Consider the following 16,813-nt stretch of genomic DNA (forward strand, 5'->3'; position numbering starts at 1 on the left):
CCACCAGCAATGCAGGAGGGTTCCCTTTTCTCCACACCCTCTCCAGCATTTGTTGTTTGTAGATTTTCTGATGATGCCCATTCTAACTGGTGTGAGGTGATGCCTCATTGTAGTTTTGATTTGAATTGTTCTAATCATTAGTGATGTTGAGCAGCTTTTCATGTGCTTCTTGGCCATCTGTGAGTCTAGGAAGACAGTCACTCTTACAAAGGGATCACTGAGTAGATTAGGCCCACTTCGGATAATCTCCCATTTCACTTAATTAAGGACGTTCATTACACCTTTGTTATATAAGGTAACACAATCATGGGAGTGTAAGCCATTACCGTTGCCATATTTTATTGGTTAGAAGGAAATTACAAGACCTGCCCATTTTCAAGGGGAGGGGACTATAAAGTGTGTGGGTCACTGGGGGTCATTTTGGGATTCTGCCTTCCATAGCGATGTAAACAAATAGAGAATTTATTGAAAGTAAATGAGGTAGCCACACAATCAAAAGCGTGGCTGAAAAGCCAGCCTTGGAAAGGGCAAGAAGCCCTTTTCCATTTCCTAAAAGCTATCAATAACTTGCTTTTTGTATCAAGAGGACAAATATTAATTGACTAGATTATCTAGTCAACATGACATTACTAGGTGAATCAACTCCATATTTTCTTAACATTGTGTTCCTTTACTCAAAGTTTAAAATCCTTTCCCTTGGCTAAGTGGGGCAGAGAGTCTTGAAGGACAGTCCCACAAAGACTATCCACAGTAGAGAAAGAGGTACTGCCCCAAAAGGAGGTTTTGAAAAGTAGAAGGAGAAAAAGGTGCTGGAAGGCCAAGATAAAAACGTCCACGAAAGTCATCAGAACCAAAGATAGCATAACTTTTCAAAGAGCAAAGGCAGAGAAATATTATCCTTCAACAATATATACTCATGATGTAAAATTTGACAAATCTTTTATACTTATAAGCTCAGGTTTTGAAAAGAACTTCTGAATAGATCATTATTATATATCCCCATTGACTTGTTTTTTAATGACACAAAATAGTTTCGCATTATAGTTTGACTATTTCATTTATTATTGCTATGAAAGAGGGACAGATAGCTTTTTGTAGCTTTAAACAAAAAGATTATTTAGGAATTATTGCCTCACTATATTAGTTCTTGTCAAACAATGACTAACTAGTTGTCTTGATCTTACTTCCAATATTCCTTTTATCCTATATTTGAGATATCTCCTGCCTCAATTTTCTAGCCATCATCTATTCCATCATTCCAAGAACATCCAAAATTGCCCTTCCTCTATCAAGAAGACAAACGTTCATATTCCTGACTCCAGCTTCCAGCCAGGACACCTCCTAAAATTCACTTTACCACTGCTTATACAAAGTAAAATTTCATATTTTTGTCCCAAGTGTCTGGCTGGAATCAACCTTTCCTTAATACGCAAATAACATAAGTTAGCCTCCCATCACATGCATTTTGAGAAATTTCCATGTATGCCTGGCAGGCTTATATATATTCTCCTGATTACCTTTGATTCTGAATTGCTGCTCCCACTGGATTCTTCATTCCTCTGCTTATTTGCTCATCACCTGTTGTGACTGCTCTTTCCATACCACTGCTGATGGCAGACATGGCTCCCTTTACCAAGAGTACCACTAACATAAATATATAGCAGACACTTCCTTAAGTTATGGGGTAACACAGAGAGATTACAGCACAAAATGGGAATTTTTTAAAAATTTTACTTCATTATACTTATTTCACTGCCTCACTATCCACAGCACAGATTTTTGTTTTTTTTTTTTTTTTGGTACGCGGGCCTCTCACTGTTGTGGCCTCTCCCGTTATGGAACACAGGCTCCGGACGCGCAGGCTCAGCGGCCATGGCTCACGGGCCCAGCCGCTCCGCGGCATATGGGATCTTCCCAGACCGGGGCACGAACCCATGTCCCCTGCATCAGCAGGTGGACTCTCAACCACTGCGCCACCAGGGAAGCCCCAATTTTTAGTTTTTTAAGGAACCTCCATAATGTTCTCCATAGTGGCTGTATCAATTTACATTCCCACCAACAGTGCAAGAGGGTTCCCTTTTCTCCACACCCTCTCCAGCATTTATTGTTTGTAGATTTTTTGATGATGGCCATTCTGACTGGTGTGAGGTGCTACCTCATTGTAGTTTTGAATTGCATTTCTCTAATGATTAGTGATGTTGAGCATTCTTTCATGTGTTTGTTGGCAATCTGTATATCTTCTTTGCAGAAATGCCTATTTAGGTCTTCTGCCCATTTTTGGATTGCGTTATTTGTTTTTTTGATATTGAGCTGCATGAGCTGCTTATAAATTTTGGAAATTAATCCTTTGTCAGTTGCTTTATTTGCAAATATTTTCTCCCATTCTGAGGGCTGTCATTTCATCTTGTTTATGTTTTCCTATGCTGTGCAAAAGCTTTTAAGTTTCATTAGGTCCTATTTGTTTATTTTTATTTCCATTTCTCTAGCAGGCGGGTCAAAAAGGATCTTGCTGTGATTTATGTCATAGAGTGTTCTGCCTATGTTTTTCTCTAAGAGTTTTATAGGTCTTTAATCCATTTTGAGTTTATTTTTGTGTATGGTGTTAGGGAGTGTTCTAATTTCATTTTTTTATATGTAGCTGTCCAGTTTTCCCAGCACCACTTATCGAAGAGGCTGTCTTTTCTCCATTGCGTATTCTTGGCTCCTTTATCAAAGATAACGTGACCATATGTGCGTGGGTTTATCTCTGGGCTTTCTATCCTGTTCCATTGATCTATATTTCTGTTTTTGTGCCAGTACCATACTGTCTTGATTACTGTAGGTTTGTAGTAGAGTCTGAAGTCTGGGAGCCAGATTCCTCCAGCTCCGTTTTTCTTTCTCAAGATTGCTTTGGCTATTTGGGGTCTTCTGTGTTTCCATACAGATTGTGAATTTTTTTGTTCTAGTTCTTTGATAAATGCCATTGATAGTTTGATAGGGATTGCAATGAATCTGTGGATTGCTTTGGGTAGTGTAGTCATTTTCACTTTGTTGATTCTTCCAATCCAAGAACATGGTATATCTCTCCATCTGTTTGTATCATCTTTAATTTCTTTCATCACTGTCTTATAGTTTTCTACATACAGGTCTTGTGTCTCCTTAAGTAGGTTTATTCCTAGGTATTTTATACTTTTTGTTGCAATGGTAAATGGGAGTGTTTCCTTAATTTTTCTTTCAAATTTTCCATCATGAGTGTGTAGGATTGCAAGAGATTTCTGTGCATTAATTTTGTATCCTGCCACTTTACCAAATTCATTGATGAGCTCTAGTAGTTTTCTGGTAGCATCTTTAGGATTCTCTATGTATAGTATCATGTCATCTGCAAACAGTGACAGCTTTACTTCTTCTTTTCTGATTTGGATTACATTGTTTTCTTTTTCTTCTCTGATTGCTGTGGCTAAAACTTCCAAAACTATGTTGGGTAATAGTGGTGAGAGTGGACAACCTTGTCTTGTTCCCGATCTTAGAGGGAATGGTTTCAGTTTTTCACCACTGAGGATGATGTTGGCTGTGCGTTTGTCATATATGGGCTTTATTATGTTGAGGTACGCCTACTTTCATTACCTTCTCTTAAAGACAAATGCCTAAAATCTTTGTTGATGAAATTCATTGTACATTATCAGAGAAAAATAAGAGTGCTCTTTGTGGCTTATTGTTCTTCTGACATGGAATAACTTCCTATGGAGAGAACTGTGACAGGGACAGCGTTAGCTTTACTTCAGAACTTAGTCCTTCATAAAGGCCTAGCTGCATATTTCCAAGTGCATAGGATATTTACATTTATTCAGATGTTTCCTGTCAATTTATTGACACAGGTTATGATCAGGAACTTCCATTAGGAAATAAGGATTTCCGATTTGCCATTTTATATCAATTTATGTATAATTAACTAACCTTCATATTAACCTTTTTAAAAAATATAATTTCCCGCATGGTTCCATTGGTGTATGGCAGTGACTAAGCTTCTGGAATCTCACTACATGAAGTGACTAACTTGATGCTTAGAAAAGACTAACTTTTCTTTGGACAGGTATAGTTAATGAATACTGTGTCTAATCGTTGACAGTAACAAATTCTGATAACTCTTTTATCTGCAAAAGAACTATGTATTTTATATATATATATATATATATATATATGCCATCATATCTTTTGGTGTAAACAATAATCTGTGCTCTGATTTTGTACCAAGTTTTCAGTGTTAGTCTACGAATCAGTTGCCTTTTTGGTGGACTGAGTTCGTGATGTTAAATCAATTTCCTTGTAATCAGGCTTTGTTGTTAAAGATCTTCACACGCTCCAACTATTTTGTTTCCACACAGTTTCCTTGGTTGGATAAAAGGTTGAGATATAGTTGAGTGGACTGGAAAATAGAAATCTCCAACCTTATTTCTAAACTCTGCTTGAATTAATCTGAATATAGTTCTTTTAACCCATGTGAACAGCAGAGGAAATGACTATATCTTGTCAGAAGAAATTAGGACACTTTGATACATAACCCTTTCATGCGAAGCTGATATAATATGTTTATTAATCACTGGTATGCTCTTCTACTCTCTGTGCATAGATTTCCACTATATTTTTTAAAGTTCTTTAAATAGTCATTTATTTCAGCTTCTAGTATTGGGAAGCAGGAACACAGAGAAAAAATACTTTGTTAAAGTTTAAGTTATTGATTTGAAAAGATGTGCTTCTATTCTACTTCTTCCAGTATGTGTTTTATGAGTGACCCTGTGAGCTCTGATGTTTTTAATAAATGCAGAGAGAGTCTCTCCATCACAGTTACCTTAGTGCATGCTTGAAGCCTTTGAAGCTCAGACTTCAGCCCTGGCTGGACTGAAGCCATGGTCTGCTGCATCCTACCTGTGTTATCTGCATTCCACTATTATTAGAAATGAGAATTCTCAAGTTAGCAGGTTATTTTTGTCTTGTTTTAAGAAGAAAAACTATCATAGGGACAACATAGACTTACATTAAAGATGTAAGCTGTGGAAGAAAATAAGATCTGGGATCAGAGCACCTCCATCAAATTCCCTACATCAACATTTCTCTTACCACCTATATCTGAATCAGTTGGGGTGTTCATTAAAATGCATCTACCTGGGCCCTACCTCAGACTTTCTAAATCAAAATCTCAGGAAAGGAGTTCTAGTAAACAACAATTTTAGCAAGCTTTCCAATGATTCAAATGCCCACTAGCGTTTGTGAATTAGCCCCTGACTTTTTATTCATTGATTAAGAAGTCAATCAGTCCTTTCAGTGCTGACTCATTTATTTGTTGATTCAACAATATTTATTGAGACACTTTTTATTACAAAGTACTGTGCTAGTTGACTTTTGAGGAATAATGCAGTATAAAATACAGCAGCTGCATCAAGTTTTTTACTATATAAGTTGGATGACAAGATATGCTCTCAATATTTGTTAACAAATAAGCACAAGATATTTGGATTCAGGGTCAAAGTAGTATTCATAGTATAGCAACCAGAACAAGAACAATTCTGGTCAGATAACACTTACAGTTCTCTTTTACTTATTACTCTATTTGATTATTAAAACTGTTCTGTGAAGTAGGTAGAATATTATTTAACAGAAGAGGAAATTGAGTCTCAGAGCTGACAAGATTGGAGATTCAGAGTTACGTTAACAATTAGCCACGGAACAGACTACATTTCTAGAATTTCTAGCTCTAGTTCAGTGTTCTCACTGCACCTACATTGTAACTCACATACTTTTTGTTACTTAAGCTGAGACAGTTTAGAAATAGAAGAGTTTATCAGTAATGAATACTTAAGTTGAAAATCAGGCAAAAGAAATCATTCAAAATCAAGTAAATAAAACTTCCTGTCAATGTTAATGTTATGTTCAGCTACCAAGCCATAAAGCAAGGATTTTGTTCTTTAAAAATGTGACAGAAGTCCAGTGGGTGGTGAATGTGTTAGGAGAAAATATAATAATTGTGATGTGCCAACTTGGTTGGGTCACAGAAATAAATTTGTGAAGGGAGCCCCAGCATCCTTGAAGAGCTCAGTAATCATTTTTCTCTGTAGGCCAGAACTTACAGTGGGAAATGGTGTAATAAATTGGGAAACCTAAATGCAATGAGGATCCCAGGGTGGCTGGGGACAGATAATGACCCTTAATTGCCAAAGTCAAGGTATCATGGTTAAAAGGACATAAATGACAGCAGAGTCAAAGTAGCAATCAGAAAAGTCTGACTTATAGAGACCTATGGCATTGACTGTTTCATCATGGTGTATGGGAAAGCTACTAAATTCTTACTTCATCTGTATAAGCAAAAAAGTTCTAAGTCAACTGAACAAAAGTCTAACTCGAATCAAAAAAAAAAAATAGTCATGGCCCCAACTGAATTCCCAGACTTGAGTCAGTTTACAGACCCAGAATGCCTTGAATGAAGGGAAGGGCAAGTCCCCTTGAGAAACGATCCCTCTATACTGCTAAAAATTTATACTGTTAATCTTTTCCCAGACACCCCCAAAGGGACCTATAGTCTTTCCCAGGGTAACTGCACATTGGGGAAAAGGAAATAATGAGAGCTTTCAGGGACTACTGAACACTGGCTCTGAACTGACACTAATTCCAGGAAAACCAGAATGTCAGTCTGGTGACAAAATAGGAGCTTGTGGAGGTCAGGTGATCAATGGAGTTTTAGGTTAGGACCATCTCACAGTGGGCTCCGTAAGTCCCCAAACCCATTCTTTGATTATTTCTCCAGTTCAGGAATACATAATTGTAATGACATACTCAGTAGCTGGTAGAATCTCCAAATTCGTTCCCTGTCCTGTGGAGTGAGGGCTGTTATGGTGGGGAAGGTCAAGTGGGAACCACTACAACTGCCTCTACCCTGAAAAATAGTAAACCAAAAGAAATACCTCATTCCTGGAGGGACGGCAGAGATTAATGTCACCTTCAAGGACTTGAAAGATGCAGGGATAATGATTTCTACCACTGCTCATTCAACTTGCCTATTACAAAAAACAGATGGGTTTTGAAGAATGACAGTGGATTATTGTAAGCTCAAAACAGTAGTGACTACAGTTGCAACTGCTTTACCAGCTGTGGTTGCATTGCTTGAGAAAGTTTACACATTCTTTGGTGCCCGGTATGCAGCTGTTAAGCTAGCAAATGCTTTTTCCTCCATCCCTATTAATAAGACCACCAAAAGCAGTTTGCTTCTACCTGGCAAGGCCAGCAATACACCTTCACTATCCTACCTCAGGGGTATATCAACTCGCCAGCCCTACGTCATAATTTAGTTTGGAGGGATCTTAATCACCTTTCCCTACCACAGGATATCATAGTTGTCCATTACATTGATGACATTATGGTGATTGTATCCAGTGAGCAAGAAGTAGCAACAACTCTAGACTTACTGGTAAAACATTTGCATATCAGAGGGTGAGAAATAAATCCAACAAAAATTCAGGGACTTTCTATCTCAGTGAAATTTTAGGGGTCCAGCAGTGTGGGGCATGTTGAAAGATCCTTTCTAAGATGAAGAATAAGTTGTTGCATTTGGCCTCTCCTACAACCAAAAAAGTAACACAACACCTAGTTGGCCTCTTCAGATTTTGGAGGCAACATATTCCTGATTTGAGTATGTTACTCTGGTCCATCTAGTGAGTAATCCTAAAAGCTGCTCATTTTGAGTGGGGCCTACAACAAGAAAAGGCTTTGCTGCAGGTCCAGGCTGCCATGCAATTCTCTCTGCCTCTTGAGTCATATGATCCAGTAAATCTAATGGTGCTGGAAGTATCAGTGGCAGACACTTGTCGGTGGCTCTTTGGAGCTTTCAGCAGGCCTCTACGGGTGAGTCCCAGCACAGGCTCTTAGGATTTTAGAGCAAAGCCCTGCCATGCTCTGTTGGGTAACTGCTCTCCTTTAGAGAAACAGCATTAGGCCATCATGAGCTGGGTGTTATCTGCTCCATCAAACCATAAAGTTGGGCACGCACAGCAGCACTCCATCATCGAGTGGAGGTTGTATATAACTGACGAGGCCCAATCAGGCCCTCAACACACAAGTACGTTACATGAAGAAGTGGCCCAAATGCCCATGGTCCCCACTTTTGCTACACTACCTTTTCTTTCCCAACCTGCGCCTATGGCCTCATGGGGAATTCCCTACAATCAGTTTACAGAAGAAGCGAACACACTGGCCTGGCTTACAGATGATTCTCATGATGTGCAGGCATCTTCCAGAGTGGACAGCTGCAGCACTAGAGCTCCTTTCTGGGACATCCCTGAAGGACAGTGGTGAAGGGAAATCCTCCTGGTGAGCGGAACTTCAGGCTGTGCACCTGGTTGTTCTCCTTGCTTAGAAGGAGAAGTTGTCAGACATGCAGTTATCTACGGATTCATGGCCTATGGCCAATGGTATGTCTGGATGGTCAGGGACTTGGAAGGAACATGGCTGGAAAATTGATGACAAGGAAGTCTGGGGAAGAAGTATATGGAATGGGCAAAAGCCCAAAGATACTTCTGTCCCATATAAGTGCTCACTGAAGAGTAACCTCAGCAGGGGAAGATTTTAATATTCAAGTGGATAGGATGACCTATGCTGTGAATATCAGTCAGCCTCCCTCCCCAGCCATCCCATCATCACCCAGTGGGCTCGTGAAGCCATGGTGGCAGAGATAAAGGTTTATGTATTAGCTCAGCAACATGGACTTCTGCTCACCCACTGCCAACTTGGCTACTGCCATTGCTGAGTGCCCTATTTGCCAGCCCAGAGACCAACACTGAATCCTTGAGATGGCACCATTTCAAAGGGTGATCAGCCAGGTACCTTGTGGCAAGCTGATTACAAGCATACTCAGAGATATTGCAGGTTCAGTTCCAGACCACCACAATAAAACAAATATTGGAATAAAGTGAGTCACATGAATATTTTCGTTTCCCAGTGCATCTAAAAGTTATGCTTACACTATACTGTAGGCTATTAAGTGTACAATAGCATTATATCTTTAAAAAAATGTACAAACATTACTTAAAAAATACTTTCCTGCTAAAAAATGCTAACCATCATCTGGGCCTTCAGCAAGTCAATATTTTTACTGGTGGAGTGTCTTGCCTCCGTGTTGATGGCTGCTGACGGATCAGGGTGGTGATTGCTGAAGGCTGGGGTGGCCATGGCGGTTTCTTAAAATCAGACAACAATGAAGTCTGCCACATCAATGGACTATTCCTATCACAAATGATTTTTCTTTACTATGTAATACTATTTGATAGCATTTTACACACAGAGCTTCTTTTTCTTTTTTTTTAACATCTTTATTGGAGTATAATTGCTTTACAATGGTGTGTTAGTTTCTGCTTTATAACAAAGTGAATCAGCTATACATATATATATAAAACCCCATATCTCCTCCCTCTTGTGTCTCCCACCCTCCCTATCCCACCCCTCTAGGTGGTCACAAAGCACCGAGCTGATCTCCCTGTGCTATGTGGCTAAATCCCACTAGCTATCTATTTTACATTTGGTAGTATATATATGTTCATGCCACTCTCTCACTTCATCCCAGCTTACCATTCCCCCTCCCCATGTCCTCAAGTCCATTCTCTACATCTGTGTCTTTATTCCTGTCCTGCCCCTAGGTTGTTCTTTTTTTTTTTTCTTTAGATTCCATATATATGTGGTAGCCTACGGTATTTGTTTTTCTCTTTCTGTACATTGAACTGCTTCCATCATGGAAGGGGCAGTATCTCGTTCTTACTAGAATAGACACTTTGGATATGGATTTGTTTTCCTTACATGAAATGCTTCTGCCAAAACTATCATGAGTAGACTTATAGAATGCCTTGTATACCGTCATGGTATTCCACACTGTATTGCTTCTGCTTAAGGAACTCATTTCCCAAAAAATGAAGTGTGGCAATAGGCCCATGTTCGTAGAATTCAGTGGTCTCGCCATGTTCTCCATCCTGAAGCACCTGTATTGATAGAATGGTAGAATGTCCTTTTGAAGACTCATTTACAGTGCCAACAAGGTGGAAAAACCTCACGGGGCTGTGGTAAGGTTTCCCAGAGGGATGTATATGCTCTAAATCAGCATCCAACATGTGGTGCTGTTTCTCCCATAGCCAGGATTCACAGGTCCAGGAATCAAGGGGTTGAAACCAGAGAGTCACCACTCACCATTACCCTTAGTGGCCCATGAGCAAAATTTTTACTTCCTGCCCTCATGACCTTTTGCTCTACTGACCTTTTGCTCTACATGACCTTTTGCTTACTGGTCCTCATGTCCTTTTGCTCTATGATATCCACACCTAACAGGGTGTAGCACACAGTAGGCAGTCAATACACCTACTTAATTATGATGAAGTGATGGATTTAGGTCATATCTTTCTCCATTTTCATTTCTGTTAAATTTGGAGTTTTTTATGAAGACTTACTAAGGAGCTAAGCAGAAGCAAACTAGGAGGAATGTGATGAAGTGATTGCTAAATTTTGTTTTCTTAAGCCAGCCTGGACTATCCCTCCCCAGCTGGGATGATTTCCAAATTGGTTTCTCTTGACCATGGAGCGTTGCTAATTCAATTAGTGAGGCCTATGCCCCAACATCCCTGGACGTTATTATTCCTCCATCAAGAACTTAAAATTTCTCCCAGAAAAACTTTATATAAAAAGCCCACAGTGAAAGGTATCTAAGTTCATTGCTGAGCTGCATAATTTGGTATATACTCAGGAAACCAAAGTAAAACGTAGAGCTCTCTGATGAAAACTTTTTTTTCACTAAGTACTTGACAAACAGATATGTGATTTATATATATGAAAGTTGGGATTAATAGTCTAATCTACAGCACAGAGACTAAAAGAAATTTGGTTAAATAAAAAGTGGGGAATCTTTATCTGGAGAAATCTCCCTGCATCTTCACTTTGAATTCTATCAAGATTCACCACATGTGTAATTTGCTTGGGTAAACGTAGTTAATTATGAATGATTCAATATGGGTAAAATAAGATATGACAGTGGATTATATTTCTACTTAGCCTCACAAACAGATATTTAAGCTTTGAATCTTGACTTTTTAATAGGATGGACAGAATATTATAAACTGAGAATTTTAAAAAGTTCTAAACAGTGAGTCTCTGAAAAGGGAGGCAAGTTTTCCCCAAAAGCACATTGAGCAAAGTCTAGAAGCATTTGGTTTGTCACACCCTGCTGGGGAAAGAAGGATGTCATTACCATCGAGTGAATAGAGGCCAGGGTGCTGGTAAACACCGACATACACTGCCCTGGACAGTCCCTGCCACAAAGCTTTACCCATCCCAAAATGTTAATAGTGCCAAGACCACGAAACCTTGACAAAGTACGATTCCTGAGAGGTAAAGCACCTTTTTTCTTTTCTAAAAATGTTTTTCTCTCAAGGGCTACCAAGAAGTATGGATTGCCTACTTAAATGCTTGAATCTTAATTTTTTTATTTTCCAGAGGAGCCACCCAAAGAAGAATTAAAGTTCCCACATGCTTTACACCTGCAAGAAATGTATGCCTTGGCACAACTGTTGTGATTAAATTTTAACACCTGTTCTCTAGAAATTAGAACGGCCTCACTTCTAGAGAACAACAGGAGAGTGAACACTATCGAATTCCACTCATGACCATGGAAAACTGGCAATCTTAAGGAGAAAAGATGCTCCAGAATAGAAAGGAAGAATCTAAGCTGCATAAGGCCTGTTCACTACTAGTCCCAGTGCCTGGGTAGTGCCCGGCACACACAGACATTCATTAAAAATACATTGGCTGACTCTCACGGGTCCCATCTTTTTTTCCTTCAAGCCTCAGAGACCCTGCATTATACAGGATGGTTCAGAGATTGTCAAAGTAGTTTAGGCTTCTCACAGACCATATTAGGGGCATGAGGAATAGGAAACTGGGCTTTGCTCTCTGCATAAGTAATCCGAGACTTTATGAAAGGTAAGCCGTGATCCAGCCAGCTGTTCTAAACCTATTCTTCCTCCTAGAGTTGTATATCCTCCATTACTGAGTGTAAAATTATTTTAATTTTTGAAACAATTTAATTGTTTTAATGAATTATATTAAGGATTAACCATTCCTGGACCTTGCAAATCTATAACGTATAAAATGGGGTTTCCGGGGCCAAATTTCTTATGGGAGTTTCTGGGTCCAGGAACCAAGCCATGTCTTGAGAGTAGAAGCCAGAGTTTGACGAAACATCTCTGATGATGTTTTGATCTGAGGATGAGGACTTCTCTTTGACGTTTTTCAGAATCACTTGCCTTAATTAGAGTCCTGGCCACAACTCCCCTGCCACCTGCTCTTGACAATGGGTAGTGAATGCGAGGAGATACTGGCATATGTTTTGCTTTCCTCTCAGAGCACTCATTGTACTGTGCTGGTTTCTGTTGTGTTTGAGAAATACTTGGACTCCGGACAGAGCAGGCACATTCCATTCTTTGGGGACACTTTAAGCCTTCCTTTGTCCCACAAGAAATTGGCTCATTAGAGATATGTAACCTGCTCTCTAAAATTTTTCATCACACATTGCAAAATTGTCTGGGACCAAAAAATCTGAAGAGTATCTTTGCAGTTCTAGAAAATATAACTCCAGGAAAGCATATGTTATTACAAAACAAGCATCTGACATCTTCAGAACCAATGAGGTTGGGAAGTCACCCTATCCAAACTCAGTTTCCCATCTGTATTTTCCTGCTAACCATGCTCATTTATGCCTAATATTCTATTAAAGGAGTGTGGTGCCTAAACTTTTTGTTGTTGTTGTTGTTTTGTTTTTTTGCGGTATGCGGGTCTCTCACTGTTGTGGCCTCTCCCGTTACGGAGCAGAGGCTCCGGACGCGCAGGCTCAGTGGCCATGGCTCACGGGCCCAGCCGCTCCGCGGCATGTGGGATCTTCCCGGACCGGGGCACGAACCCGTGTCCCTGCATCGGCAGGCGTACTCTCAACCACTGCGCCATTGGAAAGATTTACCATCGAGTAGAGTTGCATTTGGGGAAAACACTTTATTTGACTTGATGACAGTTATAAATCATCTCCTCATATTTCCAAAAGAGGGTATATAAAATGCATAAGACAGGACATTTAAAATAAAGCCTGTGTGCAGCAACAAAGACCCAACACAGCCAAAAATAAATAAATAAATAAACAAATTTATTTTTAAAAAATAAATAAATAACTGTCAAAAGAAAAAGCCAGGGCTTCCCTGGCGGCGCAGTGGTTGAGAGTCCGCCTGCTGATGCAGGGGACACGGGTTCGTGCCCCGGTTCGGGAAGATCCCACATGCCGCGGAGCGGCTGGGCCCGTGAGCCATGGCTGCTGAGCCTGCGCGTCCAGAGCCTGTGCTCCGCAACGGGAGAGGCCACAACAGTGAGAGGCCCGCGTACCGCAAAAAAAAAAAAAAAAAAAAAAAAAGAAACCGTTAAGACGAAAAATGTGGAACCAGTGACCATATGAATAGCCAATACTATAGGTAAGTTATATTTTTAACGGTTTCACATGTATTCACTCACATAATCCTTACCACAGCACTATTAAGTGGATACTTTAGTTATCCCCAGTTTACTGATGAACAAACTGCAGCATTGAAAGATTAATAATTTGCCTGAGATTATAGACCTAGTAAGTGGTAGAACTGGTATTTGATTTCAGTCTTGCTTAGAATCTGAGTGCTAAACTAGGATACTGTACTGCCTTCCAAACTTGGTGACACCACTTTTCTGAGCTTCAAGGCAGGCGAAGCAAAAATAATCAACACTTTTCCCAAGTGCTAAATTCTTGAGAAAATCATTAGATAGATTGTAATGTGAGTAACATTATATAACATGACAAAACGTATCTTTCATTGCTCTTTTGCACAAGGTCCAAATGTGTTCTTCAAAATAATATTTCTCAGGGCTCCCCTGGTGGCGCAGTGGTTGAGAGTCTGCCTGTCGATGCAGGGGACACGGGTTCGTGCCCCGGTCCGGGAAATCCCACATGCCGCAGAGCGGCTGGGCCCGTGAGCCATGGCCACTGAGCCTGCGTGTCCGGAGCCTGTGCTCCACAACACAGAAGAGGCCACAACAGCGAGAGGCCCGAGTACTGCAAAAAAAAAAAAAAAAAAACAACAAAATAATATTTCTCACATCAATCCTTAATAAAAGGGATTTAAACAACCAATGAAAATAGCTAACAGTTGAAACCCATAGTACTTCCCAGTGTATAGCACTGATAATTGTGATTTGTGTCGTTGATCCCTGTTTTATTTACATTTGTAACAGTTGTAATTAACTTGTTTATGTATTTACTTATGTGTGTATCACTGGCCTCCTCTTCTAGAGTGGCAGCAAAGATCTGTTTGTCTTATTCAACCGTTTACCTTCAGAACTTAGCATAGAGTCTGGCATGGCATGTGCACAGAATTATTTGTTGAGTAAATCCATGAATGAATGAATCCTCCAAAGGCAAAGAGTTCTGCCCAAGAACGTAGCCTCAAGATAAAGTATAAATTATGACTATAATTTTAAACTATAAATTATAATTAATTTATACATCAGGACTTTGAAAAATCATTTTTTGTTAAGCAGTCACTGGAGTTGACTTGACTGGAGTGAAAAAGGCAGGGTGTTGGCTTTTTCACTTTTTTTTTTTTTGTTCTTCTTTCAAGCTCTGATGTCAGGGCTGGTCCCTGGAGTTGTGTTCTGCAAGATCCACCCAAATCCCATCCACAAAGACAGCCAAAGACTTGCTGCAGGCAGCAAAGTCAGTGACAGAAAGGAAAGTCTGCTCCCACACCATGGCCTTGCCTCCTCCAAAGCTCCGCGGCTTCCAATCAACAATCTTGAGGCCAGGCTTAAAGACAAAACACTTCATGTTGCATGGGGTGTTTTTTCTTGGAAGTCACAGCATCCAAGTGCTGCATCTGACTTTCCACCACCAGATCTGCTCTTGGAAATGATTTTCTCTGAATAAAACTGCAACTGAAATACTAATTACATCATAATTTTTAAAATTTGATCCTGTTCTAATCTTTGGTTTCACAGGTTTGGGGCTATTCCCAACCTTATCATTTACATTCTCATAACACTGAATTCTTTGTATTATTCCCCCATACAGCATCCCACACCACACGTTGGACCTTTGCTTTTGATCTTTCTTTGGCCTGGAATGCCCTTACCCCAGCCCTTATCTCTTTTCAAGTTTGACCGCAGGTGTCACCACCTATAGGGGCCTTCCTGAAATTTTCAGATCCTGCTCTGCACCCTTCCTCTGTGCTTTCTTTGGTTTTAGCATTACCATATTATATTTCATGGTCTCTAGGTATCTATCTCCTCCATCAGACTACAAGCAATTCCTTGAGAGCAGGAACCATGTCTTACTCATTTCTTGTCCACAGTTCCTGGCATAACGTCTAAGCAGGGAGAGAAATCTCAGTAAATATTGATTGAAATGAATTGTGTTGCCAATAAACCATGATGCTATCACTCTGTCTGACCTTTTCCTGCATTCAAAACTCCTGGAAATACCAGCAACATTTTAAATGACTGCATTTTAGCACTACCGAGAATGTAATCTTTTGTTATTTTTCTTTCTTTTCAGGAACCTCTTTCCGAAGCTATAAAAGACAAAGAGAAGAGCCATGTCCATGATCGCAGATTTCTATGGTGGCAAGTCCATTCTCATTACTGGGGCCACAGGCTTCTTGGGCAAAGTGTTGATGGAGAAGCTATTTCGCACCAGCCCAGACCTGAGAGTCATTTACATCCTTGTGAGGCCCAAGGCTGGCCAGACCCTGCAGCAGAGGGTTTTCCAGATCCTAAATAGTAAGGTATGCCTTATGGGAAGAGCCTTAGGGCATGGTGACTCACTACCATGTTCCCTTATAGCCCCAAACTGCAGGTGGGGGCCAGGATATCTGGGCATGTAGAGGAAAGGAGACAAAACAAGATAGCAAGGAACAGCTCATGGAAATCTGTGGTGTTTTCCCATAAGAGGGGAAAGAGTGCTTAGACCCTGTCCAGAACAGGTGAGCGGGTAATCTATATCCTACAAATTACTGAGTAAGAATCAAAATGCTAAAGCTCGCAGAGTGGACTCGCCAGGCTTGAAATCTATCATGAGGTCATCCAAACTCTTCCCTAATTTTCATTTAAATTTAAGGTAGCTTTCCTCCAAATTTTTAGATAGTATATTGCATATTACATCATATCATATTATAAACAGATGTGATTACTAAGTAGCCATGCAGTAATACTTTCAGTTGTCTAAAAGCCACAAGTTGTATACTTTATCTATGATAACTTGATATCTCTATTATCCCATTATATTTCTATTATCCTGTAAGTTCTTCAAAGGGAAAATGAAACATATGTGTGAATGAGCATTTGGGTATCAAACTTTCTCACTCCCCTCCCCCCAAAATATGAATGTCATCTCATGTCTTAATTTATAAATTTGAAGGCTTTCATCTCAAACATATTATCACTCTTTTGTCACTTTATACCTCTTACCCTCCAGCTTGCAATGTTTAGAATAATAACAACAATGACCTCCTAGGATTGCCATGGGAATTAATTTAAATGTACGTGTCTTGTTCATAGACTCCTTTGGAAAGTACAAGGTCACTTAGGGTTGGCAAAAAGAAGATTTAAATAAGAAATTTTTTTTACAAAGTCTCCTTTCCAGTGTTTAGGCATGCTAACATCTAATGGAGTTGTGTATCTGATAGCACAGCACATTATAGACACCCCGTAAGCTTGATGATTACATTTTATCTTCTGGCACCAGCATGAG

At 39.9% G+C, this 16,813-nt stretch overlaps 1 protein-coding gene and 1 pseudogene across 3 annotated transcripts in view; both read left to right on the top strand.

Moving 5' to 3' along the window:
* Nucleotides 1-16,813, top strand: part of FAR2 (fatty acyl-CoA reductase 2) — a 139,539-nt gene that overhangs the window by 70,458 nt on the left and 52,268 nt on the right. For all 3 annotated transcript variants that reach the window (XM_089920452.1, XM_022577866.2, XM_030761879.2), the window contains one exon: nt 15,620-15,848. In XM_089920452.1, coding sequence (XP_089776578.1) covers nt 15,660-15,848 — 189 coding nt within the window. In that variant the 5' untranslated portion in view covers nt 15,620-15,659. The remainder of the gene's footprint in view (nt 1-15,619; nt 15,849-16,813) is intronic.
* On the top strand, nt 6,508-10,016 carry LOC111176579 (uncharacterized; annotated as a pseudogene).

This window comes from Delphinapterus leucas, chromosome 11 (genome assembly GCF_059928025.1).
Source record: "Delphinapterus leucas isolate spDelLeu-1000000601 "Yukka" chromosome 11, BTC_Dleu_Yukka2, whole genome shotgun sequence".
Classification (NCBI taxonomy): Eukaryota; Metazoa; Chordata; class Mammalia; order Artiodactyla; family Monodontidae; genus Delphinapterus; species Delphinapterus leucas.